The sequence below is a fragment of the Pongo abelii genome, chromosome 23 (assembly GCF_028885655.2).
Source record: "Pongo abelii isolate AG06213 chromosome 23, NHGRI_mPonAbe1-v2.0_pri, whole genome shotgun sequence".
Taxonomy (NCBI): Eukaryota; Metazoa; Chordata; class Mammalia; order Primates; family Hominidae; genus Pongo; species Pongo abelii.
In genome coordinates, this window is record NC_085929.1 from 24,065,356 (window position 1) to 24,081,206 (window position 15,851).

Below are 15,851 nucleotides of genomic sequence, written 5' to 3' on the forward strand. Positions count from 1 at the left end.
AGAGCTGTTCTTCTTCCTCCAGGTGGTAGGAAGTATGTATATGACATCCTTGCTGTTCTGAAAAAATGTTTTAAGGTATCCTGTGGATACAGGAACTTTGCCTGTCTCGTGCTTCCTTGGCACTTGGAAAAAGAGCAAGAGGCCTCGGAAGTCACCTCTCACATGTCCCTTTTTCCTATTGTGATATGGAATGTATACCTGTTTGGTGAGTATTTAAACCTCATTTTTTCCAAGCCATCTGCAAACATTTTTTCTGCCATGATCCCTTGTCTGTTTTATGCTTCCCACCTTTCTCATTGGAGAGAGACTAGTTGGCGGGTTTAGAGTAGTAATAGCTGCCTCTGAGGGCTGCTTCTCTGCCATGCGTTGTCTCGTGCAGTGCTTCTCTCCCACGCAGTCTTTCCCTTGAGCCCCACAAAGTAGTTGTCATTGGCTGCATCATGATCATTTCCCAGTGTGCAAGTCCTACTGCTGTTAAGCACTGGGACTGGGATCTGAATTGAGAAGTCCAGGACTCTAGAACCTACTCTCTGGAAGTAAACTGTAACTGATGAAACAGAATCAAGCCATTTTCACAGATGAGGAGCTTGGACACTCTTTGGCTTACTTAAGTTTGTTTTTTTTTTTTTTAACAACCCAATTTTTATTTTTGTTTAAAATGTCTTTGTTTCTTTCAGAGCTAGTCCAAGGAGGAAATGAGCCCCAAGCAATGGAAAGCTGCGCACGAAGACTGGAACGTGGAGAACTGGGGAGTGCCCTGTCAGCTCTATTCCCGTCACCTGCTCCACCTCTTCACGGTGACCCACTCGTGCCATCCTTGAGCTGGAGCCAGTCACGGGCCCTACAAGGACACTCCTTAGATGACTGACACACAGATTGCAAAGGTCCTTGGCCAGGGATCTCTTGCACAGCTGATGTAGACAGTCAGGCAAAACTAACGAACGTGGAGTTAATGACGACTTTTCCAAATCCTGAGACACTTTTCAGGGAAAATCACTTTAAACTTGGGGGAGGGGGTATACTCAAGAATGGAGTGGTGCTTTTAAACTTTGATGAGCAGCTAAACTCAGGTATATATTTGGGGAAGGGACTACTCTTAGTATTAATGGTTTTGGAGCTGGGTCCAGTTTACAGAATTTTCATGTTGCCTTTTAAAATAATTTTTGTTGGTGGTGAATGTATTGTACATAAAGTGGGAAGGGTGGGTGGGGATGCGGAAGAAATGGGGGTCCTAACTGGTGGGCACACAGCACTGGAGTGATTTTTATCTGTTTACAATCATGTCACACTGAATACTTCTGGGAGCCGGAGATGAGGGCAGGAAAGGTTTGATCTTGTAATATGTCACTGTGTTTCCTTAGTGGCCAGCCAGCCTTCAGAATAGCTAAAGGCCTTCCTTCCTTCCAGTCAGCCTGAGAGAGAACACCTGTCCCCTAAGCACCTGGTGTCTCCGTTGGAGGCAGAGTGCTCTCAGGAGACTACTAGAAGCTTCAGCCCGGAAGACAGGCTCCTCTCGTGCTGGTGGCCCAAATCCTGGGTTTGAGAAAGTGGGGTTCCTTCCTGATTTTGCCACCAGCCCTACCGAGTAGTTGTAAACCAGTATGAGGAATTGGGATCACTAGAGCGTTTCACGTATTAGAAGATGAATCGTCCTCATCACAGACCTCCCTGACAGGACTGTGATCTAGAAGGCACCACACACAGCTTTCTGGCACGAATCACATTTTGTGGAAGTGACTACTCAGGTTTGTATATTTTAGTATCAATAAAGAATTGCACAGGTTTGAATAGGAAAAATGTATTCTATAGATTTACAGTTTGAATTTAGGAATATTTCGGTATATATAGTTTTTATTCGTTTTAAGTGAATCATAGTAAAATCAGTCATGGTGATTTAAAATAGCTATCAAGAACAAGTTCTTGGAATTATTTGTTGTATCTGTGATAGGAAACCATTTTACAGTATTAAATTACTTTATTACAGTTGTAGAGTTGAATTACACTGGATTCTCCCTCGTTAGCATTCTGTATTTGATTTTAGCTGAAAGGTCACCAAAGTTAGGACCCATGTTTTAAACTTTTGAATATCCCACAAAAGAAAAAACTAAGGAAAATACAGAAATGACAGGTCTTTGTAAAGAATAGCATATTTTTAAGCTTTTGGGATAGTAGAAGAGCTTCTATGAAATATTAATCCGCCCTAGTTTCTTATAAATTCACCTGTGGGAGGGGCCAGTAGAGTGTTTCCCTCCAATTCCAGGATTCCTAGTGAAGCATGGAACTGTCATGTTTACAGTTTGCCAAACATATGCTGTCCATGGAAAAGGAAGCTAATCGGAAGCATCCGTGATATAGAGAAATGAAAGCCAAGACACCAGTTCCAGGATGATGGAAGTTCATATCCGTACACAAACGCTGAACCTGGTGGTTCAGGCAGATTTGAGAGTTGAGTAGGGAACACAGGTGCCTCTAAGGTATAATGCACAAAAATACAGATTTTCTCTCACAGAGGTTTTAATTTTAAATTTGATGTATTTGCAAGTAGATTGAGTTTTGAGCCTGTGTTCTCACTGGATCCTAATTCTTGTTAGAAACCTACCACTGGCACAACCTGGTTTAGAAGAGTGAAGAGGACAGAAGGATTGTGGATGGGTCTGCCCTTTAGCTAGTATCCGCTAACATGGGGCATTACTACTTCAGTTTCTGTGTTTGTGCAGACGCAGGGAAGAGGAAAAAAGCTAGTTTGGAGCTGGTTAGACCTGGTCTAGGCCCAGAGAATTTGGCCACTGACAGCCTTTCTCTTTTCCTGGTAATGCTGGTTTGAATCAGAGGCCTCTCACTTCTCCTTAACAGGAGCACTGTCACCGTGGGCCTCTCCCCATGACAACCCCAGGGGCCTGGCTGGGAGTGGCTGTAAGCAGCAATTGGGCCATTGCCCCCTTGCCTTCTGCCCTCGTGGTCCTTGAGCAGTTGTGTGCGCACTGTTCCAGGTAATCCTGTCTCCTCCCTCTCCCAGTGACCGCCCCAATCAGCTGTTGCTAGAGTGATGCTGTGAACAATACAGGAAAAGTCAGTAAATCCCTTTATCCTTAATCTCCCTTCTTGGTTTTAGACAGAAAATATTAAGGAAGAGCAATAGGAAATAGAGCTACTGTATTATAACACTGTGAACAAGAACAACAGCAGCAGAATTGTCAGCCTTCCTGCATCCTGTGTGGGAATGTGTCCATGCCTTATAGGTACTAGTGCTTCGTCCATTGTCCAGGGAGTGTCCTGAGCTTTCACTGGTCTTTGAAGTGCAGATCTGCTATAAGCTGTCTGGAGCTGCAAGGTTGCAGGAATCCACAGGACCGTGAGCTGCTGTGAACACCTAGTCCACCCATCCCCAAGCAGCATCTTTTTCTCACCTTTTCTTCCTCCTCTAGCACTTCTCTTTCCAAGTGTCTTAAGCAGATGCAATGTCTTAAAGCAGATGCAAATGCATTTGCCATCTTCTCCATTAGGAAAATGATGGTTATGTGATATGTTATGATTAGGAAGTAGTGTGTAAGGTGTCCTGAAAAGGTTTGCTCTCAAGCTAGAAGGACATTTCACCCTGTGGGTCACTGTCACCTTGTCAGCGTGCCGACTCTCAGTGGTCCCCAGGAGGATGGGGATAGCTGAGAACATGGAGAATGGGAAATACCACCGCATCTCTTTGATTTAACACTCATGGGTCACCTTTATTAGAGTTGTTAATAAGTTAGAAACTTGTGTCCCTAAGGCCCAAGAGAAAGAAAAGATGAGCTTCTTGGGAGGATTCTGGGTTTGTTTTCCCCTCAGAATTAAAAAATAGTTTTAAATTCAGCTACTTTTTCCCCTCAGTTAAAAGGTAGCAGGAGCTATTGGCTGAAATTTGTTACAGTGAATGAATGTGGAGAATAAATAAGAACCCTGCAGGATTCTTGTTGACGTAACTTTCCATCCCACCCCTCCACTTCTCCTTCATCACCAGCCTTCATCAGGTTGGTTTAGTTTACCTGGCCGTACACACGAGCTGCTCATCAACAGTTTGTATCTTCTCACTGAGCCCGGGCCAGATGCTCTCAGAAGGCCTTCTCATGCTCCTCTTCATTAGGCTTAGTGAAAACCTTAAGACCTGCAGTTTGTGCCCCTCAGTTCAGTCAGACCTCAGCTTTAAATGTCGATTTACTCTGGCTTGTTCCCTGAAAGTGCTGCTTGTGACTAAGCATTTGGTGTCATTATCCCATGCCATGTATCTGCTGTATAGTTATTATATTATTTTTGCTGATTCCTACTGCTGGCAAATGCCATCCCAGGCCCACAAAATCCCAGTGTTGCAGTCACCACAGCTGTCAGAAACAAGCTTGCAATCCATACTTCTTGGTTCAATTTTTTTTTTTAATGGAAATTGAAATCTGTAAATACTACACTCCTCTTAAGACCTGATTTGAAATTTCACAGGAAGGCTTAATCCTCTAGTCACAAGGTGAGGACAGTTCAGTAGTGTCAGAACCCCAACCTGCTTGCAGAGAACCTTGGTTTTCATAGGAAAGGCTGCAGGTTTTCTAGCATTGTTGCCCTTTGTCTGTCAGTCAGTTCACCCTCTGCGATTCTCCGTGGACCCGCATTGCAGAAAATCAGTCCCATATATTAGTGAGCCATGTACTGCCCAATCCTGGGGCTCCTGGGGTGTGGTGTCTCCACCAGTGACTCTCCGGACAATAGCTTCAGTAAGGATACTTATTTCGGTTGAGAATGCAGAGGCTTTTATTCGTGGACTCACATCACTGCATAGGCACAAAGAATGTGATTGCCATTTGCTACGTGAAGCTGGGCTCCCTGTTTCTTTTTTGGGTTGGACTCTGTGCCGTGCAGCCATAGGACACTGAGCCTCACGCACTTTCCCCTTGGAACAGTAGTGTTTGGGTAAATGTTACTGCATCCCATTTTTCTTTTTCTTTTCTTTTCTTTCTTTCTTTTTTTTTTGAGATGTCTTGCTCTTGTCCCCCAGACTGGAGTGCAATGGCGCGATCTCGGCTCACTGCAACCTCCACCTCCCAGGTTCAAGGGATTCTTCTGCCTCGGCCTCCCGAGTAGCTGGGACTGCAGGCGCGCACGACCACGCCCAGCTAATTTTTGTATTTTTAGTAGAGGCGGGGTTTCACCATATTGGCCAGGCTGGTCTCGAACTCCTGACCTCAGGTGATCCACCCGCCTTGGCCTCCCAAAGTGCTGGGATTACAGGTGTGAGCCACCACACCCGACCTTCATTTTTTAAATTAAGCTGGGACACAAGCTTTGTCTCCAGGCTGGATGTTGATCCCACTCTGTGCTAGACAGATGTGTGGAGGGACTGTTCTGGGCTCGGCTTGACCTTTTCCTACCTAGTTTCTCCCTCTTGTCCTGCACGAGAGGACTAACTGAATTCTAACGTCAGAACGGCTGACGAGCAGCTGATTGTCCTGCTTGTGTTTTTGAAAGGGGTGGGTGGGGTGGGAACAGGGGTATGGATATTGCGTAAGTTATTGAAATGCTGACCCCCGTTCAGGAAACCATGCGGCCCCTTCCCTTCCCTTCCCTTCCCTTCCCTAGCCAGGGCTCAGGTACCTCACTCTCCTGCCTTGTGCATAGCTCCTGGGGCCCAGGTCAGTCTCCACCAGCCTTGGCACACAGTGTCCGGAGCCTCTGCTCCTGCTGCAAAAGCAGAAACCGTGTGAACCTTCTGGCCAGTACTGGAAAGGGGAATGCTATTTATTTTTATATTGTGTATATTTTGTCGTGGTCTGCTGATTCCCTGTTTCACTGAGAGCGACACTTACCTCAACAGTTAGTTCAATATTGTGTGTTGGATAATTTTTTGAAAGAACTTTTTAAAAAGCTTTTTGATCCTTGGAGGTCTGTAGATTTATTTCCATATGAACTGGTTATTTTGTATAAAGTACATTCTTAAAATAGCAAGGCTCCTGTGTGTGTGGTGTGTGTCTGTCCATGTGTCATTTCCATATCGGGGCAAACCCAGACTTCCATCAGGACGAAGGCGTGAACTAGGCCACACGGCCACCAGCTGAAATGCCACCTGTCATCCATTCTCATGCATCAAGAATCCATGGAGGCGGGGCACGGGTCCTGTGCACAGGATAGAGGAATGTGGTTCCAGAGAACTTCAAAACAGTCATCTGCTGACTGGCAGTTCTAAACCATGTCAGGGATAAAACGCTCCTCACAGTTGATCCTCTCAAAGCTGGCCCGGCCCTCAGCATCTCACTGGTAAAGGCGTCCGCTTTCAGAAGGTTACTATACCTGGGGTGCACGACTTCTCTCCTTCCAGGCTTTAGGGTGCCTAGGATGGGAAAGGAGTATACAGTGGGGCAGTGGGGCAGCTCCAGCCTGGAGCCCGCTGTGCACGCACAGGGCCAGAAGTGGGAGCTCCAGCCTGAGCAAGCGGGCAATTTTGTACCTGCCAAGGTCATTTATGTTTTATTTCCAGTTACTGGGAGAACAGACTGAAAGTAGCTACATTCAGCCGGGCGCAGTGGCTCACATCTGTAATCCCAGCACTTTCGGAGGCCGAGGCGGGCGGATCACGAGGTCAGGAGATCAAGACCATCCTGGCTAACACGGTGAAACCCCGTCTCCACTAAAAATACAAAAAATTAGCCAGGCGTGGTGGCGGGCACCTGTAGTCCCAGCTACTCGGGAGGCTGAGGCAGGAGAATGGCATGAACCCGGGAGGCAAAGCTTGCAGTGAGCCGAGATCGCGCCACTGCACTCCAGCCTGGGCGACAGAGCAAGACTCTGTCTCAAAAAAAAAAGTAGCTACATTCTTAGAGATTAGCTACAGTCTTAAGACACCAAAACTCCTGTTTTGTCCTTAAATGCAGACCGTCCCAGTTTAATGATCATTCAACTTAGGAGTTTTTGAAAATGAGACACATTCTGTAGAAACTGTACTTCGAGTCCTCGTACAACAATTCTCTTTCACTTTCTGTACGGTATTCAATAAACTCCATGACATATTCAACACTGTATTATAAAGGAGGCTCGGCCAGGTGTGCTGGCTCACGCCTGTAATCCCAGCACTCTGGGAGGCCAAGGCAGGCAGATCATCTGGGCTCAGGAGTTCGAGACCAGCCTGGCCAACATGGCAAAACCCTGCCTCTACTAAAAACACAAAAATGAGCCAGGCGTGTTGGCGGGTGCCTGTAATCCTGGCTACTCGGGAGGCTGAGGCAGGAGAATCGCTGGAAGCTGGGATGCAGAGGTTGCAGTAAGCCGAGATCGCACCACTGCATTCCAGCCTGAGCGACAGGAAGACTCCGTCTCAAAAATAAATAAAAAAGGAGGCTCAACTGTGGGCTAGCATAAGTTTGCTGAGCACGCTTGAGGCAGGCTAAGCTGTGATGTTAGGTGGATTCAGTGCATTTTCAGCTGACAGTATTTTCAACTCATGATGGGTTTATCTGGAGGTGACCCCACTGGAAGTTGAGCATCTGTAATTGGCTGTGGAAGTAATCCTCATTCCTTAAAAATTTAACCACAATTAGTACCCATTTCCAAACTCATGCTTTCTAGGCAGTGATCTGTTCACTCTCTTTTTAACCTCCAGTTGTTTGGTGTCTGATTGTCCCCACTGATACTCTGTTGTTATTGGCTAACAAACTTTCGAGCCTTTTATCCTGCTACTATTTAAAAACTGTTCAATTATTCTCCCATGAAAAGTGTTTCTCCGATAAAACATTTTATGCCAACCATACTTTCTTTAGTAGTTGCATTTCAGTATAATTTCTGAAACAAAACAAAAATCAACTTTAAAGTGAAAAATCAGACTGGGCACGGTGGCTCACTTGATGTCAGGAGTTTGAGATCAGCCTGGCCGGCATGGTGAAACCGTCTCTACTAAAAATACAAAAATTAGCCGGGCACAGTGGCAGGCGCCTGTAATCCCAGCTACTCGGGAGGCTGAGGCAGGAGAATTGCTTAAACCCTGCAGGCAGAGGTTGCAGTGAGCAGAGATCGTACCACTGCACTCCAGCCTGGGCAAGAGTGTGAGATCCTGTCTTAAAAAAAAAAAAAAAAAAATCACTAGTAAACCCCGGATCAGACATGATGCTACTCAAATTGTGCATCTCGATGGATTCTCCCAGTGGGTGGGAGGAGCACCACTCTGGCCTGGCTTCCTTCACTGTCCTGTCAGCTTTCCTAGAGCCCAGTCCAGCTGCATCAGTGGCTGGGATGGCATTAGCAAACCCACTTTCTGTGCATATCAGTAGCACACCCTTAAAATGCATGCAAACTTTGATTCCTGACTTTCAGATTTCCTCCTACCATGACATGAATTCCTCACCAAACAAAGGCCAGAATGGTTTTTTGACATATTTAGCTATTGATAGGCTTTAATTTCTCTTGAGAAAGGGTTTCACTCTGTTGCCCAGGCTGGGTGCAGTGGCATAGTCTCAGCTCACTGCAGCCTCAACCTCCCGGGCTCAAGCAGTCCTCCCACCACAGCCTCCCAAGCGGCTGGGACTAAAGGGGCACCCCACCACACCCAGCTAATTTTTTGTCTCATGATGTTGCCCAGGCTGGTCTAGAACTGAGCTCAAGTGATCCGCCTGCCTCAGCCTCCCGAAGTGCTAGGAATTACAGGCGTGAGCCACTGTACCCGGCCTTTATTTTTTTATAAGGAACTTAGCCATTTAGAGTACCTCCAGATTTATCTTCTTCGGGCCAAAACCAGCAACAAATATATGTACCAAAAGTTAGCATCTTCCACTGGTTAACTGTTTCAAAACAGTGCAGTAGGCAGTATAAATGTGGCTCTATTTTTGGAACTGTTATTATTTAACACTTGTTAAGCATCCTGGGTAAATATATCTTACACAGATAATCCTACGCAGTGAGCTTCTTAAAAGCATAAAAGCTACTCGGGCAAGATTTAGGGAGATAGGAAGCTATACATTGTTACTGTAGATTAGTCTCAAAAGTTCTGATCAACTTTCTATTTTGACATTTGGAGACATCCATAGGTGCTTCTCTTGTTAAAGATAACGTCTCTTGTCTCTAAACCAATTCGTGTTACTGGAAGGAAAGGCAACCCAAGTTTTATAAATCAGCCCCTTTGTGGTCTCCGTTTTGCTATACTCTATGTTCTCTGAGAGTGCTATTAACAGAATTGAGAAAATAACCATCCAGATGGGCTATTTGGAGGCTGATCTTTACCCTGGAATCTTCCTGGAAAGTGAATGGCCTATGTCATGCAGTTGTTATGCAAGAGGTATCATGGGACCTTTCCTTCTGGGCGGTCATGGAGCCGCGGCAGAGCCCTGGGTGACCCAGCAGCAGCCGCCTGCTGTGTGACTGCCTTCACTGTCCTCCCCCACAACTGCTGTTGATTTCTCTGCATTGACCCTGCAGATGTTTTCCTGGCCTCATGGTGTTTCCCTGGACTTCTAAGGGACCTCTGTGCATCTATTTTAGTCCCCTTTCTGCTGGCAAGGCTCACTCCCCTAGTCTCCTTAAGCAATCTTATAAAAAACCTTCAGTGAAAAATGGACTGCAAAATACTAGCCAAGAAGGCGAAGGCATCTGGAAAATCCCCAGATTGGGCTATTGTGTGCTGCAATCCCAGCCCCCTTCTAAGCTCTGACATGCATATCAATGCAGGTGCCCTTGAGACTCCTGTAGGTTTGAGAAAGCGTGACGTGCTCCCAGAATCCTGGATTTGGACTTCATTCTGGACAGCATATGACAAGGACGAGGACCCCTATTCTAGCCAGTTAAAGCTGGACAGAATTTTTAAAAGCAATGAAGCCAGTTCCTTGGATATATCCACGGGTTTTGCTTTGAGAAGGAATTGAGTAGGCAGTGAGAAGAGCCGAGTGAAGCCTGGCCTGTGAGTGCCTCAACAACTGAGATGAACATCGACTCACTTGCGGGCAAGTTGTCAGTAAGTATTTATTCAATACCCACCGTGAGCCTTGTACTTTGCCTAGTTACTAAGAAACCAAAAGGGGGAAAAAGAGCCTCATCTGCTCAGAGTTCATAATAAACCTGTATTGTGAATACAGAATACAGAAAAACTGGACTCTAGTGAGGTGCTAGAAAGAGTGTACTGCTTAGCTGAGATAGCAGATGAAGGAAAGATATTTTCGGTTCCTCCTTGCAATGCAATCGTACCAGGAGGGTGGAGTGTTGGTGTTCTCAGCCCATTTAATTTGGGTGGAGCTGCGGGCTCATCAATTTGGGGACTGGCTTCATCGCTTGTTCTGTCCAGCAGTCGCGTCTTCTCGGACTCCTTGTTCCAGCTTGAATTCCTCTTTTGCCCTGGCTCCACTCTAAGTTGAAGACTGCATAATTCAGAAAATGCAGCGCAAGTAATTGTGTCCGGTGTGATGCTAAACATTTCCCAAAGGCAGCATAGATCTGCAGAAACTGCAGCTTGGGAGAAGTGATGGTGTTCCTTGCCCCACCACCTCAGCCTGTGAGTGGGATCATTCTCACTCACATGATCTATTATTGTGATGTTCTCACAACGTAGCCTGGCCATCATCTGGGAACTTGCTGGAAATGCAAATTTTGGCATCCCGCCTAAGACCTTAAACTGAAGAAGGGCCCAGCTCTCTCTTGTAACTAGCAACAGATGTAACCTGCGTGGTTCCGATACAAACTGACCTGGAAGAATGGCCCTGGTATTTACATTTTGGTCCTTAGATGCAGGTAATCTGAGCTGAACATCTTCAAACCTGAGGCATAGCATAGAAAAAAGAAATAAAGAATACAGTTTATATAAAGTAAAAAAATTTTTTAGAAAGGACTTAAGTTGGCCGGGGCGCGGTGGCTCACGCCTGTAATCCCAGCACTTTGGGAGCCCAAGGCGGGCGGATCACGAGGTCAAGAGATGGAGACAATCCTGGCTAACACAGTGAAACCCCGTCTATACTAAAAATACAAAAAGTTAGCCAGGCGTGGTAGCAGGCGTGGTAGTCCCAGCTACTCGGGAGGCTGAGGCGGGAAAATCGCTTGAACCCGGGAGATGGAGGTTGTAGTGAGCCAAGATTGAGCCAGTGCACTCCAGCCTGGGGGACAGAGCAAGACCCTGCCTCAAAAAAAAAAAAAAAATCAAGCCTAGGCAACATAATGAGGCCCCACCTCTACAAAAAATTAATTGTTTTAATTAGCCAGGTTGATGGTGTGCACCTGTGATCCCAGGTACTCAGGAGGCTGAGGTGGGTGGATCGCTTGAGCCCAGGAGCCCTCCCTGGGGATGCTCCTATTTCTGCCTGCAGCCTCATTTGTCACTCTGTGCAGACTCAATTCTGTTTTTTTTTTTGTTTTTTTTTTTTTTTTTGAGACGGAGTCTCGCTCTGTCACCCAGGCTGGAGTGCAGTGGCGCGATCTCGGTTCACTGCAAACTCCGCCCCCCCGGGTTCACGCCATTCTCCTGCCTCAGCCTCCCGAGTAGCTGGGACTACAGGCGCCCGCCACCACGCCCGGCTAATTTTTTTTTTTTTTTGTAGTTTTAGTAGAGACAGGGTTTCACTGTGTTAGCCAGGATGGTCTCCGTCTCTTGACCTCGTAATCCACCCGCCTCGGCCTCCCAAAGTGCTGGGATTACAGGCATGAGCCACCGCGCCCAGCCTAATTCTGTCTTTAATTCATGTTTTTTTTTTTTTGCCATACTCTGGCCACCCTTTTCCAAATGCCTGTTGGATGTTGCCTACTGCTGTTGTTTTGTCCTTTGGATTTCTTTGCCACTGTTCCAAATTTTTTATTACTGAAATGATTTACAATTTAATTTCCAGACTTTATTTCCTATAGTTTGCCTAATGTTTTAAAAGTCCTTTCCTAGCCATTTGATTATAAGTCAAGTTAGTACTAACGCCTCCCCCTCACACCCTATTGCCACCCATTTGTGTTTAAATGTAACCTTACTAGCTTCATTGCCCACCCAGCTTTCTTGCCTTTTTGCAGTGGTAAAATATAACAGAAAATGTATCATTGGAAGTATGCATCTCAACGTGGTTAAGTACATTCATGTTGATGTGCAGCCATCATGATCCACCCTCCATCTCCAGAACATTTGCACCTGTTAAACACTGACTCTTGCCGTGCACAGTGGCTCACACCTGTAATCCTAGCACTTTGGGAGGTCAAGGCAGGTGGATCACTTGAAGTCATCCTGGCCAACATGGTGAAACCCCATCTCTACAGAAAATACAAAAATCAGCCAGGCGTGGTGTCGGGTGCCTGTAATCCCAGCTACTCAGGAGGCTGAGGTTGGAGAATCACTTGAACCCAGGAGGCAGAGATTGCAGTGAGCTGAGATCCCGCCACTGCACTCCAGCACTCCACGCCCAGCGAATTTTTGTATTTTTAGTAGAGACGGGGTTTCACCGTGTTGGCCAGGATGGTCTCAATCTCCTGACCTCGTGATCCACCCGCCTCAGCCTCCCAAAGTGCTGGGATTACAGGCGTGAGCCACTGCGCCCTGCCAAGTTTTCTATTTTTTAATACAGATAGGGTCTTGCCAAGTTGAAGTGCAGTGATATGATCATAGCTCACTGCAGCCTCCAACCCCAGGGCTCAAATGATCCTCCTTCCTCAACCTCCTAAGTAGCTAGAACTACAGACACACATCACAGCACCTGGCTAATTTTTTGTTTGGAGTTTTTTTGACTTTTTTTTTTTTTTTTTTTTTTGAGACAGAGTCTCGCTCTGTTGCCCAGGCTGGAGTGCAGTGGCGTGATCTCGGCTCACTGCAAGCTCCACCTCCCGGGTTCATGCCATTCTCCTGCCTCAGCCTCCCGAGTAGCTGGGACTACAGGCTCCCGCCACTACGCCCGGCTAATTTTTTGTATTTTTTAGTAGAGACGGGGTTTTGCCATGTTGGCCAGGATGGTCTCTATCTCCTGACCTCGTGATCCACCCACCTCGGGCTCCCAAAGTGCAGGGATTACAGGCGTGAGCCACTGCGCCCTGCCAAGTTTTCTATTTTTTTAATAGAGATAGGGTATTGCCAAGTTGAAGTTTAGTGGTACGATCATAGCTCACTGCAGCCTCCAACCCCAGGGCTCAAGTGATCCTCCTTCCTCAACCTCCCAAGTAGCTGGAACTACAGACACACACCACAGCGCCTGGCTAATTTTTTGTTTGGGATTTTTTTGAGTAATTTTTAAAACAAATTTTTGGACAGGTGTGTTGGCTCACGCCTGTAATCCCAGCACTTTGGGAGGCCGAGGCAGGCAGATCACCTGAGGTAGGGAGTTCAAGACCAGCCTGACAAACGTGGAGAAACCCCGTCTCTACTAAAAACACAAAATTAGCCGGGCATGGTGGGGCATGCCTGTAATCCCAGCTTCTCGGGAGGCTGAGGCAGGAGAATCACTTGAACCCAGGAGGCAGAGGTTTCAGTGAGCTGAGATGGCGCCATTGCACTCCAGCCTGGGCAACAAGAGTGAAACTCCATCTCAAAAAAAAAAGAGATGGGGTCTTGGATGTTTCCCAGGCTGGTCTCAAACTCCCAGGCTCTAGTGATCCTCCCACCTCAGCCTCCCAAAGCACAAGGATTACAGGCGTGAGCCACCACACCTGGCCTCTGTGTTTACTTTTTTGACGACCTGCCATACTGTCTTCCACCATGGCTGCCGTGTTTTACATTCTCACCAGCAATGCACAAGGGTTCCAATTGCTCTACATCCGCACCAACGCCGATCTCTGTTTTTTTTGAGCCATGCTTGTGGGTGTGACACGGCACTGCACCACTGTTTCTGGTGCCTACTGTCACCCCCTCATCTGCAACTGCCACTTTAAGCTCATGTCAGCTGCCAAACTTCTCTTCCCTCCCCTGTCTCCTTACCTGCCGTCTGCTTCTAACGCTCTCAGTGGGGGGATAATGTGTTTTCCTCCTGCTGATGGCGTGTTTCAAATCTGATACCCGCCTCTGGCATGTTTAATCACCTGCCAAGCCCTATATAATCTTCACAGAAACCATTCACATCTCTTCCCTCCTATGAGCAGGCTGTCATTTTCTTTTTTTTTTCAACTGGAGCCTTGCTCTTGTTGCCCAAGCTGGAGTGCAATGGTGCAATCTCGGCTCACCACAACCTCCGCCTCATGGGTTCAAGCGGTTCTCCCACCTGAGCTTTCCAAGTAGCTGGGATTACAGGCATGTGCCACCATGCCCAGTTAATTTTGTATTTTTAGTAGAGACGGGGTTTCTCCATGTTTGTCAGGCTGGTCTCGAACTCCCAACCTCAGGTGATCCGCCCACCTCAGCCTCCCAAAGTGCTGGGATTACAGGCCTGAGCCACCACGCCTGACCCAGGCTGTCATTTTCTCTTTTGCCTAGCTTACTGTGTAATCTCTCTGACTTCTCCAAACCACTTGGCACTGCCATAGACCTGAACTGTCCCATCGAGTCCCTACTCCATAGCATCCTCTATCAGCTTTCCATTGCCCACCAGAAAAGGTGGGAAGAAAATTAGCATGGGCCAGCCATGTTGGCTCACACCTGTAATCCCAGCACTTTGATAGGCTGAGGCAGGCAGATGGCTTGAGGTCAGAAGATGTACACCTGCCTGGGGCAACACAGCAAAACCGCCTCTCTAAAAAGAAATAACAAAAATTAGCCAGGCATAGTGGCATGCCTGTAATTGCAGCTGCTTGAGAGGCTGAGGTGAGAGGACGGCTTGAGCTCAGAAGGTGAAGGTTGCTGTGAGCCATGACCACAACACTGCGCTCCAGCCTGGGCAACAGAGCAAGACACTGTCTCAAAAATAATATATATTTTACAAAGAAATAGCATGTGAATATCTTTCATGTGCCAAGCACTGTGCTAAGTGCACTACATCTAGATACGAGTCCCATCTCATAGATGAACAAGCAACACAAAGAACTTAAGTAACTTGTTTAAGGTCACACAGCTAGTAAGCAGTAAACTAAGATTCAAACTATTTCAAAAGCAATCGTATTCTCAAGTCCACTCTACAGCCTCATTTAAGATTAATTATAGGCCGGCCGCGGTGGCTCACGCCTGTAATCCCAGCACTTTGGGAGGCCGAGGCAGGCAGATCACAAGGTCAGGAGATCCAGACCATCCTGGCTAACACGGTGAAACCTCGTCTCTACTAAAAATACAAAAAAAATTAGCCGGGCGTGGTGGCGGGAGCCTGTAGTCCCAGCTGCTGGGGAGGCTGAGGCAGGAGAATTGCTTGAACCTGGGAGGCGGAGCTTGCACTGGGCCTAGATCGCGCCACTGCACTCCAGCCTGGGCGACAGAGCGAGACTCATCTCAAAAAAAAAAAAAAAAGATTAATTACAATCCTGTTACATGGATGTCCCATTCCCCTTTTATGAAAAAAGCACTAAAGTAGCTTGCCTAAAGTGTATTACTTAATAATTTAGGAGCTGGAATCTGAACCTGCATCTGACTTCAAAGTATCCAATGCTGATTCCTCACCTCTCCCAGACCCTTCGCCTGGCAGCAGGGCCCTGTTTGATCTAGACCCACATGGTTTAACAACCTTTTGCCCCAAATTAGACAGTTTGCCAGTGGATCTCCATTTTACCTCTCTGTCCTTGCTTTTATAATTCCATCAACATCTTTGCCTTTCCTCCAACCCAAAATCAATTGCCACTTTCTTCCTGAAACTTTCCATGTCTCCAAAACTCCAAGAAACCTTCCTTAACTCAAGAGGCATTGAGTTCACAACTCACTTGTGGTAGGAATGTTTGTTCCTTGGTGCCGTAAAAAAATAGCACTTGAATATAAATTTAATTTTTTTTGGAAGGTCATTTTTATACTTTCTGCAGAAAGGGTACACTTGCTAGCAGTTTTGTCACGAGAATGTACT

At 46.7% G+C, this 15,851-nt stretch overlaps 2 protein-coding genes across 7 annotated transcripts in view; both read left to right on the forward strand.

The window, feature by feature from the left end:
- Nucleotides 1-8,093, forward strand: part of LOC112130645 (chromatin remodeling regulator CECR2) — a 198,712-nt gene extending 190,619 nt beyond the window's left edge. For 4 of the 6 annotated variants that reach the window (XM_054543018.2, XM_054543019.2, XM_024240174.3 and 1 more), the window contains one exon: nucleotides 678-1,198. In XM_054543018.2, the coding sequence (XP_054398993.2) occupies nucleotides 678-683 (6 nt within the window). In that variant the 3' untranslated portion in view covers nucleotides 684-1,198. Of the gene's footprint in view, nucleotides 1-677 lie in introns of all 6 variants that reach the window. The other 2 variants (XM_054543016.2, XM_054543017.2) reach the window with 1 other exon arrangement.
- A 91-nt stretch (nucleotides 8,094-8,184) lies between these two features.
- The window catches only part of SLC25A18 (solute carrier family 25 member 18), a 32,619-nt gene continuing 24,952 nt past the window's right edge, over nucleotides 8,185-15,851 (forward strand). Inside the window, exon 1 of the mRNA XM_002830824.6 lies at nucleotides 8,185-9,946. The gene's annotated coding sequence lies outside the window, so the exon portion shown is untranslated. The remainder of the gene's footprint in view (nucleotides 9,947-15,851) is intronic.